The sequence below is a fragment of the Lissotriton helveticus genome, chromosome 10 (assembly GCF_964261635.1).
Source record: "Lissotriton helveticus chromosome 10, aLisHel1.1, whole genome shotgun sequence".
Taxonomy (NCBI): Eukaryota; Metazoa; Chordata; class Amphibia; order Caudata; family Salamandridae; genus Lissotriton; species Lissotriton helveticus.
In genome coordinates, this window is record NC_136071.1 from 656,570,849 (window position 1) to 656,591,514 (window position 20,666).

At 43.5% G+C, this 20,666-nt stretch overlaps 1 protein-coding gene across 2 annotated transcripts in view; it reads right to left on the reverse strand.

Moving 5' to 3' along the window:
• LOC144784432 (multidrug resistance-associated protein 1-like) overlaps nt 1–20,666 on the reverse strand; it is a 1,651,426-nt gene that overhangs the window by 1,087,895 nt on the left and 542,865 nt on the right. For both annotated transcript variants that reach the window (XM_078663183.1, XM_078663184.1), the window contains exon 11: nt 19,361–19,453. In XM_078663183.1, coding sequence (XP_078519309.1) covers nt 19,361–19,453 — 93 coding nt within the window. The remainder of the gene's footprint in view (nt 1–19,360; nt 19,454–20,666) is intronic.

The following is a 20,666-nucleotide window of genomic DNA, read 5'->3' on the forward strand; positions in this document are numbered from 1 at the left end:
TGGGATAGGGAAAACACAATTTGGGGAGTCGTCGGCGTAAGTGTACAGAGTCAACCCAGAGCGTTGTGTGATGACAGCCAAATGGGTAACGTAAAGATTAAAAAGGAGGGGGCTAAGGATCGAACCCTAAGGAGAAAAAAAAGTTTTGGATGTGGAGGAATGTGAAAGATTTGAGTCCGGTCCGTTAGGAAAGATGCTAGCCAGTCCAGAGCTATGCCACCAATGCATATGGCAGCGAGGGATCTAAGGAGTATATCGTGGGACACAGTATTAAAAGCTGCACTGAGATCGAGCAGTATCAGTGCAACTGTGTCACCACGATCCAGCAGAACACAGAGGTTTTCCGTAACTCCAAGGAGAGTAGTCTCCGTGGAAAAACATGGCCGAAAACCAGACTCAGAAAAATGTAATAGGTTATTGGCCGCCACAAACTGGGACAAGTGTTGGTGAATATGTCTCTCTAGGACTTTAGAAAAGGCTGGCAGCAACGAAATGGGGCGGAAGTTGGAGGGGACCATGGGATCAGCGGAGGTTTTTTTTAGCAGAGGGGTAATCATTGCGTGCTTCCAACAAGCGGGAACAACAGCAGTATTAAGTGACTGATTAAGCGTAGCGCAAATCATCGAAAGCTGTGGAGTATCCAATAGACGCAGCACTGGAACTGGCACGGTTTCAATAGTAGAGCCCGATCTGACTTTACACAAAATCTCAAGAATAGTGGAGGGATAAAGATCAGGCCACGACAAAAGTGAGGCAGGGGAAGAGATAGGGAAATGGGTAGACTCCTCAGGGTTGAGGGCAGAATGACAACAGTGTTGGTACCTCTATGGGCAGAAATATCTTGATAGATGTTATCAATTTTAGAGATGAAAAACAGAGAGTTCATCACATTTGCTATTAGACAGGGGTGGAAGTTAAGCTGTGGTCTGGGAAAACGCAAGATTTTTGACCATGCTAAAAAGTACTTTAGACTCGTTTACCGCTTCAGATATTGTTTTAGTAACATAATTCGCCCTAGTCAAGGCACAGGCTTTGTGATAGCGCTTCAACTCATTTTTATAAATAAGACCTGCTGCGGGAGAGTAATCTCTTCAAGTACGTTCCAGTTTTTTACACCGAGATTTATCAGCTTTTAGTGCATCATTATACCAGGGAGCAGGTGTTTTATGAATAATCACCTTTTTGGGCACGGAAGGAAGGCAAATGTCAATGGCTTCAAGAAGCCAGGAATTGACAGTGCTGGCAGCGGCTTCCGTATCAACCGAGTTAAGTAGGCTAGTAGGTAAAAGAGGCTAGAGTTTTGTTGAAAGAGGCGATGTCCAACTTTCGCCAGTCTCTTTTGTTAGTACTCAGTGAAACTCCGCATTTATGCAAGGCTTCTGTGGCAGTAAAGGTAAATTTAATTAAATAATGATCAGACCAAGGAACAGGTAGGGCCGGAAAAGCAACGTAGGTGAGTGATATTGGAGAAAATGGGGTCAAGGAAATGACCTCCACTGTGTGTGGGGCCCGATTATGTAAAATAATGTTCATAGACGCAAGGTCAGCAATAAGATTGCTGCTTACGCTTACGCTATTCTTGGGATCCTCCAAGTGGACATTAAAGTCCCCAACGACAAGGAAGTTACTGGAAGTTGTAAGAACCGAAGCTATGTAGTCAGAAAGCAGTGCCGACCAGGCATTCCCAGGGCCAGGTGGACGGTATACCAGAAGCCAGTGAGAGTAAACCTGGGATGAAGAGCAAGCCTGAACCACGCAGCTTCACAGTTGACTAAAGTGACAGGATCAAGTTGGCTTTGAAGAGTGTTCTTAAAAATAATCGCGATGCCGCCCCCGATTTTATTGGGTCGGTCACTTCTAGCAAGAGCGTAGCCAGTGGGTAAGGCTTCCGCAATATCTGGGCCGGAACTTTCGTGGAGCCACGTTTCAGTAATGAACAGTGCGTCGGGCAAGTTATCCATGAGAAGATCAAAGATCTCGCGTTTATGTAAGGAGCGGCAGTTCAGGATGAGAAGTGTAAAAAGGGGATTAACGGGAGTAGTATCCCGCTGGGCAAGATGACAGCACAGCTGCGGAACACCTAAGGAGAAGGTACAATGAGGGCAAGATTGAGGGAACTGGTCCTGCATATCTAAGATGGAACAGGCCTGTTTTGACATAGGTCGCAGTGCGTATAATTGTTCTGCTTCATACTTAAGCCTGGGTAACGCGATTTGGCCAGGGATTATGTCCCCTGGACCAGTCTGGGCGCGGACGGGCGCAGACGGGCACGCCTTTGGCCCTTTGGGAAGGAGTAGCCCCATCAGACTATCTGCAAAACCCACCCGTCTGACGTGATGGCGTACCCGTGGGGAGGTGATGGTGAATCCTGCCGCCCACTGGCTTTTGATGGGTCTGGAATGTAGGACTAGGAAGGTTTGGAGGCAGCTGCAGGAGTGGGAAGGGTACACTCGCCTGCCCGCTGGCCCCCAGACCCACATCCTAAGGTCCCACGTCCATGCTGAGACTGGGTAGCTTGCGTGAACGGGTGGCTGGTTTGGGCTGGACGTGTTGGGGTGCCCCTTCCATAGCCAAGAAAGGGAAAAAAAGCAGACTGAGGTGGATGAGTCGTAGCTGTGAGGCCCAAGGACCTGGCCGTACCTCAAGAATCTTTAAAGCGCTCCAGTGCAGAGTCAGAGATCCCTATGCAGGGAGGCGAAGTAAAGAACAAGTTACTTACCTTCGGTAATGATAGATCTGTAAGAAACAGAGGTTAGTTATAGATTCCTTACCTTAGAATATACCCTAGGCATCATACTGGATCCAGAAAGTTTTTTATCAGCAGTACCCCTGAGCGTCAAAAGGTGGCGTCCGTCGACTCCGCGTTAGTCGGCATCATGGTCGCCGGGATGACGTCGCTGTAGCTGTTTTCCAGATCCAGTCCGACGCCTGGGGGATATTCTAAGATAAGGAATCCATAACCAACTGTTTCTTTCAGATTGATTATACCTGCCTGCAGTGGGCTATCTGTGGGGGCCCCTTTGGACGAACGTTGCCCACTATGGAGGGCTGCCCTCAGGTAGTGCCCTAACAATGCACCACCTTTTTATACCTCCTTGTCAGTTCTCGTCCTAAAAGCCTGTTTGCCTATGCACCAACATCTGTAATAGGGTACAAATCAAAGTGAGTTCTTCATTTGCAAGGGGCGACACTTGGATACAAATCAGAGAATGTAGTGTCAAGATAACACTGGTGCTACATGTGTTCTGGCACTATCATTATTACAGAACGGGTTACAGAAGAGTCTGTGGCTTCTTCTGTAATACTGTAGTGCCCTGTTGGCAAAAATACCCATTTTGCCCCCCCCCCGCCCATCCAAAAGGTCACAAAACAACAAACAGTCTAGTATTACTTGGTGATAGTGGTAACAGAGGACTTATCAGTCACCGCCTTTTCTAAGCTCTGAGCTTTACCGTAGCAACTTAATGCATTATGGAAGTTGTACTTATGGCTAATTTCAAATAAGCTAATCGGACTAACATTATACAAAAAACAAGTGGCTTGCAGTCACCAGAGTAAGTGACAGACAAAAGTGTAGGTCAGCAGCAACCACAGTGACAAACTAGTAACATCCCGTGAGCGCTAGTCCCTTTCACATTGGAAGAAGCCAGTGATGTAGAGCAAGGGCCAGCACTCGCTGGGTGTGTAAATATCAACATCTAGTGAAAGACTCATCGCCGGTGGGGAGCGCTGAGGGAATAGCAAGCGCCTACACCTACCAGGAGGCTCTGCGGGCCGCAACGGACTGCCAGCCCTTCCCCTTCTGTTTGGGAGGTGCTTAACTAGCTAGTCAGTTCCGCCACGCGGGACGTGCGCGGGCGAGCGCCGGGCAAAGGGCGGGCCATCAGGGGCCAGAGGAGGCCAGGCCACCCCCTTTCGTGAAACTCAAGCATGGGTAAGCGGAAACTACATACTTCTCAGGACCAGGGGGAGTAAAGGCAAAAGTCCCTAGGAAGTCATCCTCAATTATTTCTTATTTGACTTCGGCGGTGGGAGCGTTAACATCAGAAATTGAATCCGCAGAAAGGGAACTCGGGTTGGATTCAATCATTACTCAAATAATAGGTACCCTGCCCTTGGATACTACCTGTGAAAAACCTGTCCCTCTGGAACCACGGGTGATTATCAATAATCCAACTGGTATAGTGGTAACAGATCCTGTTGGTGCCGTGGTCAGAGTCCAATGTGCCGCAAATAATGACTCTAGCAACTCTCCTACTCGGACTATAAATCATAAAGGCCATACTAAGAAACATAGCACTGTCCTAAAGAAAGCCCTGAAAAGAACGAACAAGCGGGAAAAAGAACCAAAAAATCCTACACAGACCCATGGACCAGCTTTAGTAAGTTCCACAGAGTCTACTGTACAGGACATGATGGAGGAATTTTTCACATCCCGGTTTGAGCTGGCTCTATCCAGTATAGCTAAGGACATTATTGATACCCTGAACACTTGTGTTGCTAACCTCTTAGAAAAATGTGAGCGGATTAATACGGTCTTAAATTTGCATAATTGTGTTTCAGGGTCAGATCAAATAACTGGGCCCCCTTCATGTCCTCCCAATATAGCTACAGGGAAAATGGGGGCTCAAGTTGAAGGGCATGGGGCACAACGTCCCTTGCTGGCGAAAAGCCTAGGCAGGGACGTAGTTTGACTGGGGGGTTTGTTGATCAAAATGGGCTTGAGGATCTACAGAGTAGTCAACTCAGAAAAACGGAGCTGGAAAGCAAGCGAGATACACTCAAGTATCAGGGGTTAGAATCGGAACAACAGCATAGGAATAAAATTGTTACCCAACCAAGTATTAATTTACCCCCTGAAGCAGCCCCATTGGTGGTAGTATTAGTAAGGATTCCCCCATTAGTAGAGGGAGAAACTGAATCTACAGATGCCCTCTTAGCGACCACTAAAAAATGGTGTAACGATAATTGTTCGGGTGGCTCTGAAATCTCCTTAAATATTATAATGGCAAGGCGGGTGGGTTGGCTAGGGAGCACCCAAAAGGTAATTAAAGGAGATTGCGTCATAGTGAACTTCAACAATCCCCATGATGCACCCTGGCTGCTGTGGGACGCGTCTGACCTGAAGGGAGAGGAAGGAAAAAGAAGGGCATTATCCTTGGGCTATTTTTTCCCCCCCACAAGAAGGGTTAAGGAATACTCTAGATCTGTTCCTGGTTGTGGAAATACCCCAGGAAGTACTGACTGGCCACCTCATAAAAGTACTGATCGGGAACATTGCCTTGATAGGGCTAGCACGGGCCTTGTCCCCACACTCCAAACCCTGTGTACCCAGGTATCCATGAGAAACAACCCTCTATTATCGAATGGGTTTTCGCCTTAGTCCCAGCTAAATGAGATTGACTGACTAAGTTTTACCCAGGAGACTCCCCGATTTCTTTCCCCCGAAAGTGAACCTATTCCTGAGGGAACAATTCACTATCGACTAATGAGCTGGAACATTGCAGGGTTGCGGTCGAAAAGGGATGATCAAAATTGGCTAAGCTTATTGCAGCCTGTGAGGTTGTCGCCCTTCAAGAGACCTGGGACAAGGAAAATAACTTTTGGGTGGATGGTTTTAGGTCCTATTTTCAGCCAGCTCGTCCAACTCTTGCAGGGAGAGCTAAAGGGGGATTGATGTTCCTTGTCTTAGTGAGATTGAAGGTAGTAGTAAAAATATTAGATTTTGCTTCTCCAAATTGTCTAATAGCGAAGATCACTACCTCGAATAGTTGTAAAACTCTGTTAATTAATTTTTATAATTCGGAGGAGAGTGAGAACTGTAATGAACATCTCTGCTATGTGTCACGATTTTTAGAAATATATGAAGCACAGCAAACCACTTGTTTATATTATTTTCATGGGGGATTTTAATACTCATCTATGTAATTTTAATTGCAGAATTAAGGCAAACCATGGTCCTGCCCATGCATCGCCACCCCATTTTGAACATACACATAAGGGGGAGGTTCTGGAAGAGCTTCTGGCATTTGCTGACCTCTATGAACCAAGTTTTTTTTATGTTAAGGAGAGGGTCGCAACATTTAAGGGTCGAGAAAGAGACTATTATTGATTTTATATTCCTATCTCCTGCTTTATTAGGGCATGTATCTTTTTATAATGCTATATACTCCACGTTCAGTGATCATAACCCGGTGATGATATTGTTAGACAATGGTTTTGAATTCACAGATATCGCAATTAGTAAAGGTCCTAGTAATATTAGAACACAAGATCAAGGGAGGAGGCTAAAATGGGCAAAAATAGTCCCAGAGCACTTCTTTGATAGTCTGAGCACAAAGGTCAATGACGAAATTCAAAAATGTATTGATTGTTCTACTATGGAAGGGGAAACTATTGTAGCCTTTGAAACAATTTGTAAACAGGTTGCTCTGGAATTAACTGTCCCCTCCAGGCCCAAACTTAACCAAGTAAAAAGAAGGTTTGATTCGAAATACTCGAGGGCTCATCAAAAGTTGATAAAATCGCTGAAAATCAAACCTAGGGATAAAACACTGATAGCCAGCCTCAGAAAAGAATATAAACCAATTTTACTAAACCGTAAAAGTGAAATTAAAACAGAGGCTTGGGAAAGTTTAATGACTAAAGAAGCCCTTAAGGACAGCGCAAAGTTTGGGCAATTGTAAATAGCCCACTGCTTTCAGGGGGAGGAGAATGGTTTATTGGAAATTAATATCCCAGAAGAGGAGTGGTTGACTCACTTTGAAAGTATATATGCAAGTAATGAGATATTTGACCCATTTGTAGCCCCTACCAGCCGCCCCTCTTTTTCTAGACTAGTGTTCAATGTGGAAGATATGGAGCATGCAATAAATGAATCGTCAAGTAATAAGGCTCCAGGCCCGGACGGCGTTCCTGCCGATCTTTATAAAAGTAACCCCAAACTGTGGGCCAAAATTTTAACAAATATTTTTAATTCCTCCGTTACTTCAGGGTTTCCTGCTTCTTGGGCCCACTCTATTATTATACCCGTATTTAAAAAAGGGCAGAGAGGGGATCCAAAATGTTTTAGGCCCATTTCTTTAATAGATTCCTCCGTCAAAATTTTGGGTAAAGTCATTTTGTCTAAGTTGTCAGAGTGGGTGACAGACAACAGAATCCTGACTGACTTCCAATATGGTTTTAGATCCGGCAGAAGTATGGTAGATCAGTGCCAACATTTTTATTTGTTAATTAATAAATACACTGTAGCATCCAAGGGGTCTATGTATTTAGGCTTCATGGATTTATCCACCGCGTTTGATCTGGTAAACAGATCAAAGCTGTGGATGCTTTTACTAGATATAGGGATTGACCCCTGCCTGGTCTATTTCCTAGCAGACCTACATCGGGATTTATTAGCATCTGTCAGGATGTCTCATGAAGGTACCCGCACAAGACATTTAAAATCTGGTACAGGGGTCAGACAAGGATGCATCATGGCCCCTCTGCTTTTTACTTTGTATATTAACGCTATGGTTAAATCCCTGGACACTGCTACTTTGGACGTTCCGCGTATAGGGGACAGTACCATCCTGGTTCTCCTATACGCGGACGATGCGGTCCAATTAGTCCGCACCCCGATAGGCCTACAGAGACTATTGAATGCCTTTGGGGACTTCATGGACGCTATGGATCTGGTAGTAAATATTGCAAAATCTCATACTATGTCCATGGGGTTACGCAAGAACAAAATAAGGACTTTTTATTGCAATGGGGCGGAAGTTACAAGGGTGAGGGTTTTAACTTCTTTGGGGGTACTGTTTGATGACCGCTGCTCCTGGGCTCCCCAGTTTTTAGCGAAAAAAGCTGCCCTAGGAAGATCAACATCAGCAGTTCTAAGCTTTGCACAGCGGCTAGGGGGAAGGCCCTGTGAGGCGATTCTCTGTCTACAAAGCAAAATGCTTGGCAGCAGCGCTGTATGGGGTACAAACAAGTGGAAGAGATACAAAAGGTGGAAAATAATTTTTTTCGCTCTTATCTATTCCCCAATCTTCACCCACGTTTGCCACCCACCAGGAGCTGGGGTATTTGTGTGATCAGATTGGCTTGGCCCCCCCTTATCAGTTGGGTAAACACCTGGCTTAACCCAGAATTAATTTTAAATCAACGGATTCTAAAAGATTGTGCCAGGCTAGAAAAGGGGAATGAAATACAGTGGCTCTTTTATACTAAAACAATGTTTGCGAAACTCGGGCGCCCAGATATTTTTAAAAAACCAGAGGGTATCGTTAAAGGGGACATCAATTGGGTTAAAGAGCAATTCCTGTCCCAAAGGTCACAGGATCGGGAGGGGGAGGAACTAAAAAAAACTCTTGTTAGGGCTCATTTTCTATAAGTTACATCGCCATCTATTGAGCCCTACAAGGACTTACCATCGCTGGTTGCTAACTAAATTTCCTTTTAACCTGATTCATTTTTTTTGGGGATCTTCCGAAGGGTGGAATAAGCCTGAGGATATCGCACTTTGTAATTGTGACAGTAGGTCAATGCAAGATACCATGCACTTTACACTTTTTTGCGGTTATTATTGTGAAATTAGAATTAAATTTATAACACCGCTGTTAAAGGGGAAGGGGTTTTTACAGGCTAAGCCTGCTTTACTTTATTTACAACTGTTGGATAACCCCGGAACATCTTTAATATTGCAAGTTATTTTGTAGCAGCTGTCAGGTTGAAAACATTAAGATGTTCAAATATGACTGAATGAAGAACTCCTGCCTTTTCTAACTATTTCATGGATTTTAATATTTTTGTAATTTTTAATATCTAACATTTTAAATGTATTTTATGGATTGTGTGATTTGAATGTGTACCTTTTATGATTTTAATTAATCGATTAAAGTGGATTTGACTAGACTTGAAAGGGTGAGGATCAAGTAACATGCAGATTCAGCCTGTTAAATGCAGAGGGTGCTGGAAAGGATGGATTTGGTGCAGCAATATGCGGCAAGTACATGTGGTGGGCCCTACCAGTGCTGCAAGGTGAGACATTCACCAAAACTAAAAAGAAGAAAATGCCCTAATCTTTCTGCCATCTCTGAACGATATGTTAAATATTTAGTATTGATATCCCCCATAGAACAGTACCATACACAAGTATCAATATCTGTCCAGATCTGCTATCAGATTCCCAATAAATTCCATTAACATGCACAGCTATTAACCTATCCTCAGAGACTGAGATTAGGTTTTCAAAAAGGGGGAACTTAAATACAACAATTTCCTTCTCCTTATAATAGACAAAGCAGGAGAAAAAAGATAAACCGTGAAAAGATTCCCCCGTCAGAGGGCTGACGAATACAGAAAAGCACTATTATGCCATTATTTCAATAAGTGCCAAGGAGCCAAGAACAAAACTAGGAGATTATAAACTGGCGTTGAAGAGCCATAAAAGTCACATCTGTGCCATGAAACTTGTAAATCTCTCACCCCATTGAAAACAATTCTACAGACCTGTCATCACGTTCCTTACTCCATTCTTGTTGTATGTTGAACCCAATAGTAAGTCAGAAATGAATAGCTTAAGTGCCATTATGGGTCAAAAGAGAAGAACTTGATTTAAGCTCAAGCTTAAAATAAATACATTGAATTTTCTCCCCAACATAAAGCACACTTTTATTGTGTACGCATTTGTTGGAATTACACAGTTGCCGTTAGCGACCATAGCAATGGTTAGTTCTGACATTTCCTCTTTTCCTTAGCGTATAACTTTGATACCCATTCAATGAATGTATTCAAACTAGTCACAAATAGTGCTTATGACTCCTTTTCAGCCTGCCAAGATCAATGCAGATCCGTCTACAGACTTGTGGTAGGATTCAGCGAATGAGGGAGTTGCAAAAAAGATTTTCCATTTTAGCTCTCATAGGAGACTGCTCTCTGTGCCAACAAACTCTTGAACTTTATTACATCAGACTTGCAATGAAGGTAGAGGTATATACAGGTGTGACGTCACCCGGCTGGTGTGAATCAGTGCAGTAGCATTTAAAATATATGTGTGGCAAAAAAGATGTTAGGCGGGATCGAAGTGTTCATTTATAACTATATCTAGACCAGGATATACCAAACTCGTTCTTGGAGGGCTGGATCCATGCCCGATTCTTAATATAAGTATGTGTATCTGAATGGGGATATGCTAAATATCTGGCATGTATCCCGCCCTCCAAGACTGACTTTGGAGAGCCCTGATCTAAACTGTTAATTTATGGGCAGTTAACAAACTTGTGTTAACAAAAAGTTCACAAAACTTAATTTAACCAAAAGAAAAATCCTAGTGAACAAATTTCCTCTCATCCATTTTAAATGGATATAATGCTAGAGGAGCAGCGCAAACCCTCACCAGGGGACCTTGATTTGATCAGTTTGTCACAGGCACTAGACTTTACCACACAAGTGGTTCAGCATTTTTAGCAGCACGAGTGGGGTAATGCTCGGTGGTAGATATTCTATAGGTTTCTAAAGATACCGGAAATTTCAATCACAGAAATGGAAGGAAAAGGGCATCGTTTCAGGCAAAGTTTGAGGTTTGCAAAGCATTGTGGATGAGAAAACCTTGTGGGATCCATGAAAGACCACCCGGGACTCCCCGGGTTGTCTAGTTTTAAAAAAATGTCTGTGGTTCGTAGATTTTTATGGTGGCGCCATAGCACGGCCACAAATACAGCAGCTACCACTATTCCTTAACTCTCAAAGTAGCACTTTAAGGCCTTTTGTGTCATGGTCTCTTGGCCCACCCACACAAGTGGGGTAGAGTTCTTACTGGGAGACATTTGGGAATTCAGGGTGGTAGAAAATTTGGGGCTCTCCGAAGATTCCAGAACTTTTGGTCACAGAAATGAGAGGAAAATTTTGGTTTTCTTAAAGTTTGAGGTTTGCAAGGGCTTCTGGGTAAAATTAACTGGTGAGAGCTACACAAGTCACCCACCCTAGACTCCTTGTTAGTCTAGTTTAAAAAAAAAATGCAGGTTTGCCTAGGTGCCAGTTCAGCTATAGTCCAAAACCTACAGCTACCCAACATTGGAAAAAAGTCTGTTTTCAAGGGAAACGGCGATGTATCCATGTTCTGTTTTGGCCAGTTTCTTGCCGCGGGCACTAGGCCTACCCACACAAGTGAGGTACCATTTTTATTGGGAGACGGGGGTAGGGGGGAGATCCAGGTGGGAGGAGGTTTGCAGCTCCCCACTGATACCAGAACTTTCCGTCACAGAAATGTGAGGAAAATGTGTTTTTTGGTCAAATTTTGAGGTTTGCACGGGATTCTGGGTAAAAACAACCCAATGAGAGCCACACATGTCAACCCACCTTGGACACCCCTAGGTGTATAGTTTTCAAAAATGTACAAGTTTACTAGGTTTCCCTAGGTATTGGTTGAGCTAGGGTCTAAAATCTACAGCTAACCACATTGGGAAAATAGCATATGTTTTCAGCGGAAAAAATGTGATGCGGCCATGCAGTGTTACCCCATTACCTGTTGCGGGCACTAGACTACCCACACAAGTGAGGAAACACTTATCGGGAGGCTTGGGGGAATATCACATGGAAGGAAGTTTGTGGCTCCCCGCAGATTCCAAAACTTTGCATCACAGAAATGGAATGAAAGTGATTTTTTAACTCAATGTTTGAGGCTTGCATGGGATTCTGGGTAAAAAGAAAACCTTGTGAAAGCCATTCAAATGACCCCAATCTGGATTTCCTCAGGTGTCTAGTCTAGAAACCCCGAAATCGGTCCTAGGATGCGTGTTTCCAGTCCAGGGAGGACCTGGTTTGGCAGTTCAGGCTGGACTATTCCCATAAGGCACAGGGTCAAGACTTATTTGCATATGACCAGGTCTAAACTGGGGTGGGATGGTGAGCAAAAGAATGGTGAATTTAACCCAGATCTCTTGACTGGGGGTCAATGTTTTGATCTGTTCTGCATTCCTTCCATCAATTGTTTGTCTTTTAGTATTAAAAAATGTGCACGTTTTCTAGGTTTCCCTCCCTACGTGGCAGCTGAGCTAGAATCCAAAATCCACCGCTACCCACTTTGCATTAAAAAAAGGCAGTTTTGAGTAGAAAAATGTTATGTATGCATTGTGTTTTGGGCAGTTTCATGTTGCAGGCACCAGGCCTAACCACACAAGTGAGGTACAATTTTCATCGGGAGACTTGAGGGATTATAGAATAGCAGAAAATATGCTATTGCCAATTGGATTTCACTGCATTTGTGCCTTTCAAACGTAAGGCATGTACAAGAAAGACCTGTTGAAAAACAACCTCTAAATCATATGCTAAGATGGGCACCCACAAATTCTTAAATGTACACATAACCACTGCTCCTAAACTCCATACCTTGTGCCCATTTCAGAAATACAAAGGTTTTCTAGATACTTATTTTTCACTCTACATAGTTCCCCATATGAACTGGTCTATACTCTGTACACAATGAAAAAACGTTGTATGGTGCAGCTCAGTTGTTGGTTCTCGGTACCGTGGGTTCTTGGAAAATCTACTAACCATATATATACACTCGCAACCAGAAGGATCTAGCTGACGTAATGGTATACTGCTTGTGTAAATTGGCCATCAAGACAAAAAGTTACAGATGAAAACTTCACAAATGGCAGGTTTCTTTTTTTAACACATTTTCAATATTTCTTTAATCCAACCTTTACAGCAATTTTCCTTGGGAAAACCTTGAGTGATCTAAACATAGGATTCCCTTGCTGAATTCAGAATTGTGCCTACATTTCAGAAATCTATAGCATTTCTGTATCACCCATGGTTTTTACAATGGTTTCTACCACAAACTGGATGTAGGTTAAAAAATTGAAAAATGGACTACCTCTTTGAAAAATGCCAAAACTGTCACAAAATGAAAATGCTATTTACCAGTATGCACCTGTTCTTGGCATGTAGAGCTGCAGATTCACACACTGTGCATAGATCGCCATCTGGTGTTGGGCCCGGATGTTAACAGTTTGTTATTGTCCTGGAAAAGTCTTTGGACGTCACAAGATAGGTGACTTTGGACAACAGTGCGCATGGGCATCGACTCCATCTTCAGATTGTTTTTTCGCCAAGAAGGGAAATGATGGAGTTTTGTGAGAACAGAAAGATGTCCATGTATGTCGTATCTAAATAAGATAATACTGGAACAGATAAAGGTAGCTGGGGAGGTGGGTGGGCGTGCGAGAATCTGCAGCTCTACATTCCAAGAACAGGTGCATACTGGTAAGTAGCATTTTCCTTTCGAGGCATATGAGCTGCAGATCACACTATGCATAGATTGCATAGCAGTGCTGTCCCTTTAGCTGCGACCACCAGTATCTGTTGCAGTAGTTTGAAATAGTGTTTGGAGTATAACCTGGCCCACACTAGCTTGTTGTTTTGCTTGTACATCTTCACAATAGTGTTTTGTGAATGTGTGCAGTGTAGACCATGTAGCTGCTTTGCAGATATCATCTAAGGGAATGTTTTCTAAAAATGCCATGGAAGCCCCTATTTTGCGAGTGAAATGAGCTTTAGGGGGAATAGAAGTGTACATTTCGCTTTGTGATAGCAAATGTGTATACATTTGACAATCCACCTTGCAATTCCAGACTTTGATATGGGATTGCCTTTATGTGGTGGTGAAAAGGAAACAAAAAGCGGGTTTATTTTACGAAACGGTTTTGTTCTTACAATGTAGTAAAGAGGTGCTCTTTTTACATCTACAGTATGAAGAGCTCTTTCTGCTACGGTTTGTGGTTGTGAGAAGAAGACTGGCAACTCTACAGATTGCTTGAGATGGAAGGGAGTAATAACCTTTGGAAGGAATTTAGGGTTTGTTCTGAGAACCACTGTTATGATGGAGTTGTAAAAATGGTTCTTGAATAGTTAGTGCCTGTAGCTCGCGGACTCTTCTGAAAGTGATAGCTACAAGGAAAGCAACTTTCCATGTAAGAAATTGTAGCTCACATTTATGCAGAGGTTCAAATGGAGAACCCATTAACCTAGTGTGGACATTGTTTAGATTCGATACTGGAGAGAGTAGTACCCTGGGATGAATTATTCTTTGGAGGCCTTCCAAAAATGCTTTAATGGCAGGTACTTTGAATAATGAGAGATGTTGTCTATTTTGCAGGGAGGCTGCTATGGCAGTGAGATGTAACCTGATTGATGTGTAAGATTACACTTTTGAAGATGTAGTAGGTAACATATGATGTTTTGAATAGACGCATTTAGAGGATTGATTGTGTTATTGGTACAGTATATCACAAATCTTTTCCACTTGGCTGCATAGCAGGCTCTAGTGGTGAGGTATCTAGCTTCTTTGATTACATTAATACAATCAGGTGGAAGATTTAGGTACCCAAACTCTAGGACTTCCGGAGCCAAATTGCTAGGTTGAGCTGTGCTGGATCTGGGTGTGTGATCTCTCCATGGTTCTGGGTTAACAGTTGTGGGGAGAGATGTAGTTTTTGGTGGGGAACTACTGATAGTTCCAGCAAGGTTGTGTACCATGGCTGTCTGGTCCATGTTGGAGTAACTAGGATCAGTGTTAGTGACTATAGTTGCAGCTTGCGTACCACTAGTGGAATAAGTGGGAGAGGCGGAAATGCGTAGGCAAATCAGCCTGACCAATTCGTCCATATCGCATTGCCATTGGACAATCAGTGTGGATATCTGGCGGCGAAGCTTGGGCATTTTGTGTTTAAATGTGTGGCGAAGAGATCTGTGTCTGGATGCCGAAGTTCCCACTCGTGTTTGACGACTTAACAGATCTGCCATCTGATTCTGTATTCCTGGAAGATGCTGGGCTAAGAGGAATAGGTGTTGAGGGATTGCCCATCTCCATATGCTCTGAGATATTTGAGAGCTGTAGAGAGTGTGTCCCCCCTCGTTTTTGTAGATAATACATTGCGGTTATATTGTCTGTCCGGACTAAAACAGCTTTGTTTGATACATGTTTCTAGAATGCTTTTAATGCCAGAAATATTGCTAGAATCTCCAAGTGATTGATATAAAGTAGCTTTTGTTGCGGTGTCCACCTGCCCTGTATGGTGTGATGTAGAAGATGAGCTTCCCAGCCGGTGAGCGATGAGTCTGCTGTTAACACAATTTGTGGAACTGGCTCTAGGAACGGTCGCCCTTTGAAAAGGTTTTGGGTGTTCCACCATTGCAGAGAGTGAGGTGTGCGGCCGTCTACCAACACCAGATCTGTTAATTGACCATGAGCTTGGTTCAACTGACATGCTAAGCATTACTGTAAGGGGTGCATCTGAAGTTTTGCGTGAGGTACTATAAATATGCAAGAGGCCATCATCCCTATGAGTTGCATGAACACTCAAGCTGGTAGCGAGTGTTGCAGTTGGAACTTTGTTATAAGGGCTTGCATGCTTGCTATCCTGGCTGGATTGGGATATGCAAAGCCTTTTGAGGTGTCTATTGTGGCACCTAAACATTGTTGGTTCTGGATTGGTTGGAGGTGAGACTTTGGGTGGTTTATTGTAAACCCTAAGTCGTGCAGTAGTTGGATTGTGGTGTGTGCATGGAGTACACACGGAGTATGTGACTTGGCTTTTATGAGCCAGTCGTCCAAGTATGGGAAGACATGAATATGTGGTCTTCTTAAATGGATGCTACCACTGCTAGACATTTTGTGAATACTCTGGGTGCTGCTCTCATACCGAATAGGAGAACTTTGAAGTGATAGTGCAGCCTGTCCACTACAAACCGAAGATATTCCCTGTGAGCAGGGTGAATGGGAATGTGGAAGTAGGCATCCTTGAAATCTAAAGTGGCAAGGAAATCGCAGTGTTTGAGTAGGGAAAGTATTTGTTGAAGAGTGACCATGTGGAAATGGTCTGATTGTATGTATAGCTTTAATGGTCTGAGGTCTAAGATGGGCCTCAGGGTGCCATCCTTCTTTGGAATCAGAAAGTACAGGGAGTAAACTCCTGTGTTTTGATGCTGAAGGGGAACTGGCTCTATTGCATGTTTGTGCAGTAAGGAAAGCACCTAATGTTTTAGAAGCGTTAAATGTTCTGTTGACATTGAACGCTGTTTGGGTGGTATATTGGGGGGAGTGGCAGTGAGCTCCAGGGAATAACCAGATTGGATAATTTGTCTCACCCACCTGTCTGTGGTGATATTGTTCCCGACAGGTAGGAACTGGGTTAATCGTCCCCCCAACTGGAGTAGAATGGTCTGGGGGAGCCACGGGAAGTCATTGTTTTGAGGTGGTGGCCGTACGAGTATTGGTAGTTGTGCCCCTACCTTTGCTGTTATTGCCCCTGTAGCCCCCTCTGTAATAACCTCTGGTAGAGGAGGTTTGTGTGGGACTTTTATATGAAGTAGAGGCGTCATCTGTGTTGAAGCCTCTAGAGGCGCCCCATAAGAGGAGCGAAGAAAGGAACTTCTGGGAGCTTGAGATAGCAAGGCTCCCATTGATTTGGCGGTGTCAGTGTCTTTTTTCATCTTCTCTAAAGATGAATCCACCGCAGGTCCAAATAAGTGTTGTTCGTCAAAGGGTTGGTTCAGTATGGTAGTCTGCACCTCTTGTTTAAACCCCGATATCCTTAGCCAGGCATGTCTGCGTAAAAGGACACCGGTATTTATGGCTCAGGAGGCTGTATCTGCGGCCTCTAGAGCACAGCGAATGGAGGTATGGGTTAATAGTTTACCTTCCTGTATAAGATCAAGGGCTTTTGTCCTACATTCATCTGGAAGGTGTTGTAGTAGGGTCCCTAGCTCGTCATAGTGCGCCCTATCGTATCTGGCTAGTAAAGCCTGTGTGTTGGCAATTCTTCATATGTTGGCTGCTTGTGACGCTGTTCTTTTGGCAGATGTGTCCAATAGTTTTGACTCTTTGTCAGGCGGTGGAGCATCACCTGATGTTTGAGAGTTGGCCCTTTTCCTGGCATTGGAAACAACTAAGGAATCTAATGGAAGCTGTTCCTTAATGTATGTAGGGGCAGTTGGGGCAGCCTTGTACTTTTTCTCTCTTCTAGGGTTAATGACTCTAGATCTAATTGGGTCTTTAAAGACTTCAGGAGCGTATTTAATTACCCCTTTTAGCATTGGTAGAATAGAGGTGGATCTTTGGGATGTTGTTAAAGTGTCCATGAGGAAGTCTTCCTCTATGGGGTCTGTATGTAAGTTTACCCTGTGGTATTGTGCAGCCCTGTGTACTAGCCGAGTGAACCCTATAGTGTCTTCTGGAGGGGATAGTCTAGACGGATAGACCTCCTCCTGTGGTACATCGGGGACATCTGGTGTGCCATAATTTTCCCATGGATCATTTGGGATGGCATGAATAGGCTCTTGTGGAGGTTCATTATCTCCTTCGTCACCAGGGGCATCATCACTATCTGGAGGTGGAGGAGATTGTATTGGTTTTGGAGATGGAACAGGAGAAATGTATTGTGGATAAGGTGGAGAAGGGATCCTTAAAGGAAAGGTGGCAATGTCTCTTTTCTTTAAGGGAAGTGGAGATGTTGTAGGTTTGTCCATTTTTCTTTTGTTGGATGAACTAATCCTAAGATGACCTGTTTGTGAGTCTATTTCCAGAGTTATGTGTGTAGGATCAGGTTCAAAAAGCTGTTCCTCCGAAGTATGGTGTTTTGGTGCAGATTTTTTCAGTTCCAAATGCTTATGTGGCACAGTCTTTGGAGTAGTTTTATGCTCCTTTGTTTTGGCCTGAGGAGTTTGTAAGGGTTCCAAATGTTTGGTTGGAGTCTTTGAAACCGATTGCTTGGTTGGCTCCGATGATTTTTTTGGATCCGAGGTGCCGGGTCTTTTTGCAACTGGTTGTTTTTTCGGTTCCGAAGTGTGTTTCGGAACTGGTGGTTTCTTTGCTTCCGAGGATTTTATCGGATCCGAAGTTGTAGTGTCTTTTGGTTTCGGTGCCAAATGCGCCGGTGCGGAGCCGGGCTTGGGCGCGGAGGAAGACAATGGTTTGTCTTCTGGTTTCTCTTTCGGTTTCTCTTTGGCCGAGGTTTTGGCACCGACGGAAGGCTGACTCGGTCCAGAGTGGCCTGAAGGCTTAATTGTGGACTTCTTTGCCGAGCCCGAAGGCGGGCCAGGGGAAGTTTTGTCATGGTGTGCACCTGGGCCCGAAGGTGTTGTTAACAACGCCTTTGGATGGGTGGGGTGGGGGGGGGTTGTCAACATCCGTACTTAAGACCCCTTGCCCGGGAGTGATACGTTGTCTGAATGCGCTGCATCGGAGGCGCTGAAGGTGCCTTCTTTTATCTGCTCCTGCTCATCGATGCCTTCCTGGAAGATGTCATCCGGTATCGATGTCGATTGAGCCATGCTTCTTCGAGCTCGGCAATCTCTGATGGTTTTCTTGGAGTCAAAAGAGGCAGAAGTCAGGCAATCTTTGGCCTCGTGTTCAGGTGAAAGGCAGAGGTTACACACCTCATGCGGATCAGTGTGTGGAAACTTGGCTCCACATTGAGGACATTTTTTGAAGGGAGTCCTTTCCATCAGCCAAGAAGGCCTGATGGCGCAGCTAGACCTGTAGGCCTGCTGCGACGACTGGAACCAAAGTAGAAGTTTGTGGAGATGCGCGCCGAAAGGGAAACGTGATCGAGACAATACCTAAGAATTGGGTAAGGATTGCACGTCGAAAGTTAAATCGGTAACGATACCGAACTGGAACATGTGGAACACATCACAACACGATGGCGGAAAAAAACGTGACTTCCAAAGACTTTTCCAAGACAATAACAATCTGCAAACATCCGGGCCAAACACCAGATGGCGATCTATGCATAGTGTGTGTTCTGCAGCTCATATGCCTCGAACTTAGTCTTTTTATTAAGCTTTATACAGCTATGAAGACAGTGACTGTAGCACAGCAAACAGTTAGTTGAAGCAATTTTTAGGGGGAAAAAAACAGACCCTTTTATCTGGAGCAGTTTTTTCCTATTTTTCTTGAAAACCACAAAAAAATGCAATATGTTGCCTATTTTCTCCGAACTCCAGGGCATTCCACCAACCCTGGGTACCTTAAGAATTCCCAGGATGTTGGAAGAAAAGGACACAAATTTAGCGTGGGTACCTTATGCAGAAAAAAAAATAACTAATGGAGCCCTAAGCACAAACTACCACAAATAGCTATAAAAAATTTTTTAAAAAGTGCTCCGCAATTTGGCGAGGGGACAACGACAGGACAAAAAGGATTACATTAGAATTCCACTTTAAAGCAACACAATCCTTTTTGGACAAATTTAAATAGCTTATCAATTACCAAAGCAGTCAAGTGAATATTAAAAAGAGCATGTATGAATTCCAGTATATTCAAAGATGGCTGTCGACGTTCAGAGGCACTTCACAAAGAAAATCTCACCTGATATTTTTTAGTCTTCATTGCTAATACAGCATTTACAGGAACCAGAAGAACCATGACGGCCACACCAGCAAGCACAGAAGGTCCCAAATTCTGAATGAAAAAATATACCTTTTATTTCCAAACACATGTAGTAATTATCCAATTTCCTAGAACTTAAAAATAAGGATTTCAAGAACTCATAATTAACATTTTTAACCTTAAAAGATCATCCAATAAGGTCATTGAAGTCTTTACTACTGTTACATCAACATATGCTAAAACCTATGACACTGCTGTGTGTTTGGAAGCTAAGAAAGCCCATCATTTCCCAACGGCAGCCTGAGCGGTATATAACACAGCTAAACTAACAAGCATTTGCAATGCAATAGGTCTCGCATTTAAGAAAGTTTAACGCTTGTAAATGCGAGACCTATTTCACGTCAAAGAAGCGGCCTCATTGTCTGGGGCTGCTTGAAAGTGAAAGCACGCATGAAGAGGAAAGCACTTCGTGCCTGCAGTAGGAGAGAAAAAAAAAAAAAGGAGTGCTTACAGACTAAAGACATACTGTGTCGCATCCGAAGTAAAGGGGCCTAACGCCATGGGTGTTTACAAATGCAGACAAGGCGGTACCAAGGAGGGACTTTTAGGTAGAGACACTATTATTTTGCCTCTTACTTTTCATGCAAGCTAGTACTTCCGTTATATTAGTCATATGTTAATTGTAATATTTTGCCATGTAGGTTGCTGTTGTGCCTTGTTCTGTTGAAGTTGATTCAAATTTCTAGCTGTGAGCTCACTGGTGTTGATAGGTCTTGTATTTCTGTCTTGCATCTCTAATCCACACCTTAGGTCCGCAGGTTTCATCTTTTGTTAGAAGACTAGCAGAGAGCTTTGTGGTATTGATGTCTTGTATCCCTAATCTATACTTTGTCTGTAGGTTTTGTTAGCATGGTCATTTTTTTCAGATTGAGGGGGATAGCTTCCCCAATGAAAGAAGTTTTGCAAAGACCATGACAAAGCAAAAAGCCTAACAGTCAAATGTAGCCAAATATATTGTCTGTGCTGATGCTTTTATACATTTAGTGTTTATTGTATAGGTTTTTTTGTGGGTTTTGTTCCGTTGAATTTCCTTCAAGAGAACATTTGCCATCCTCCAAGTTCTCCTTAACCATTGCTCATTAGTGTTTCCATCTTTTATGGAACCATACACTCCTCTTTCTGATAAAAATGTGCATTTAAATACTGGTGTATGCTTTTAAGTGGACAAATGTCTACTACGAAGGTAGGTATGTAATTTAATTAGTTATCGAATAATGAAAATGAA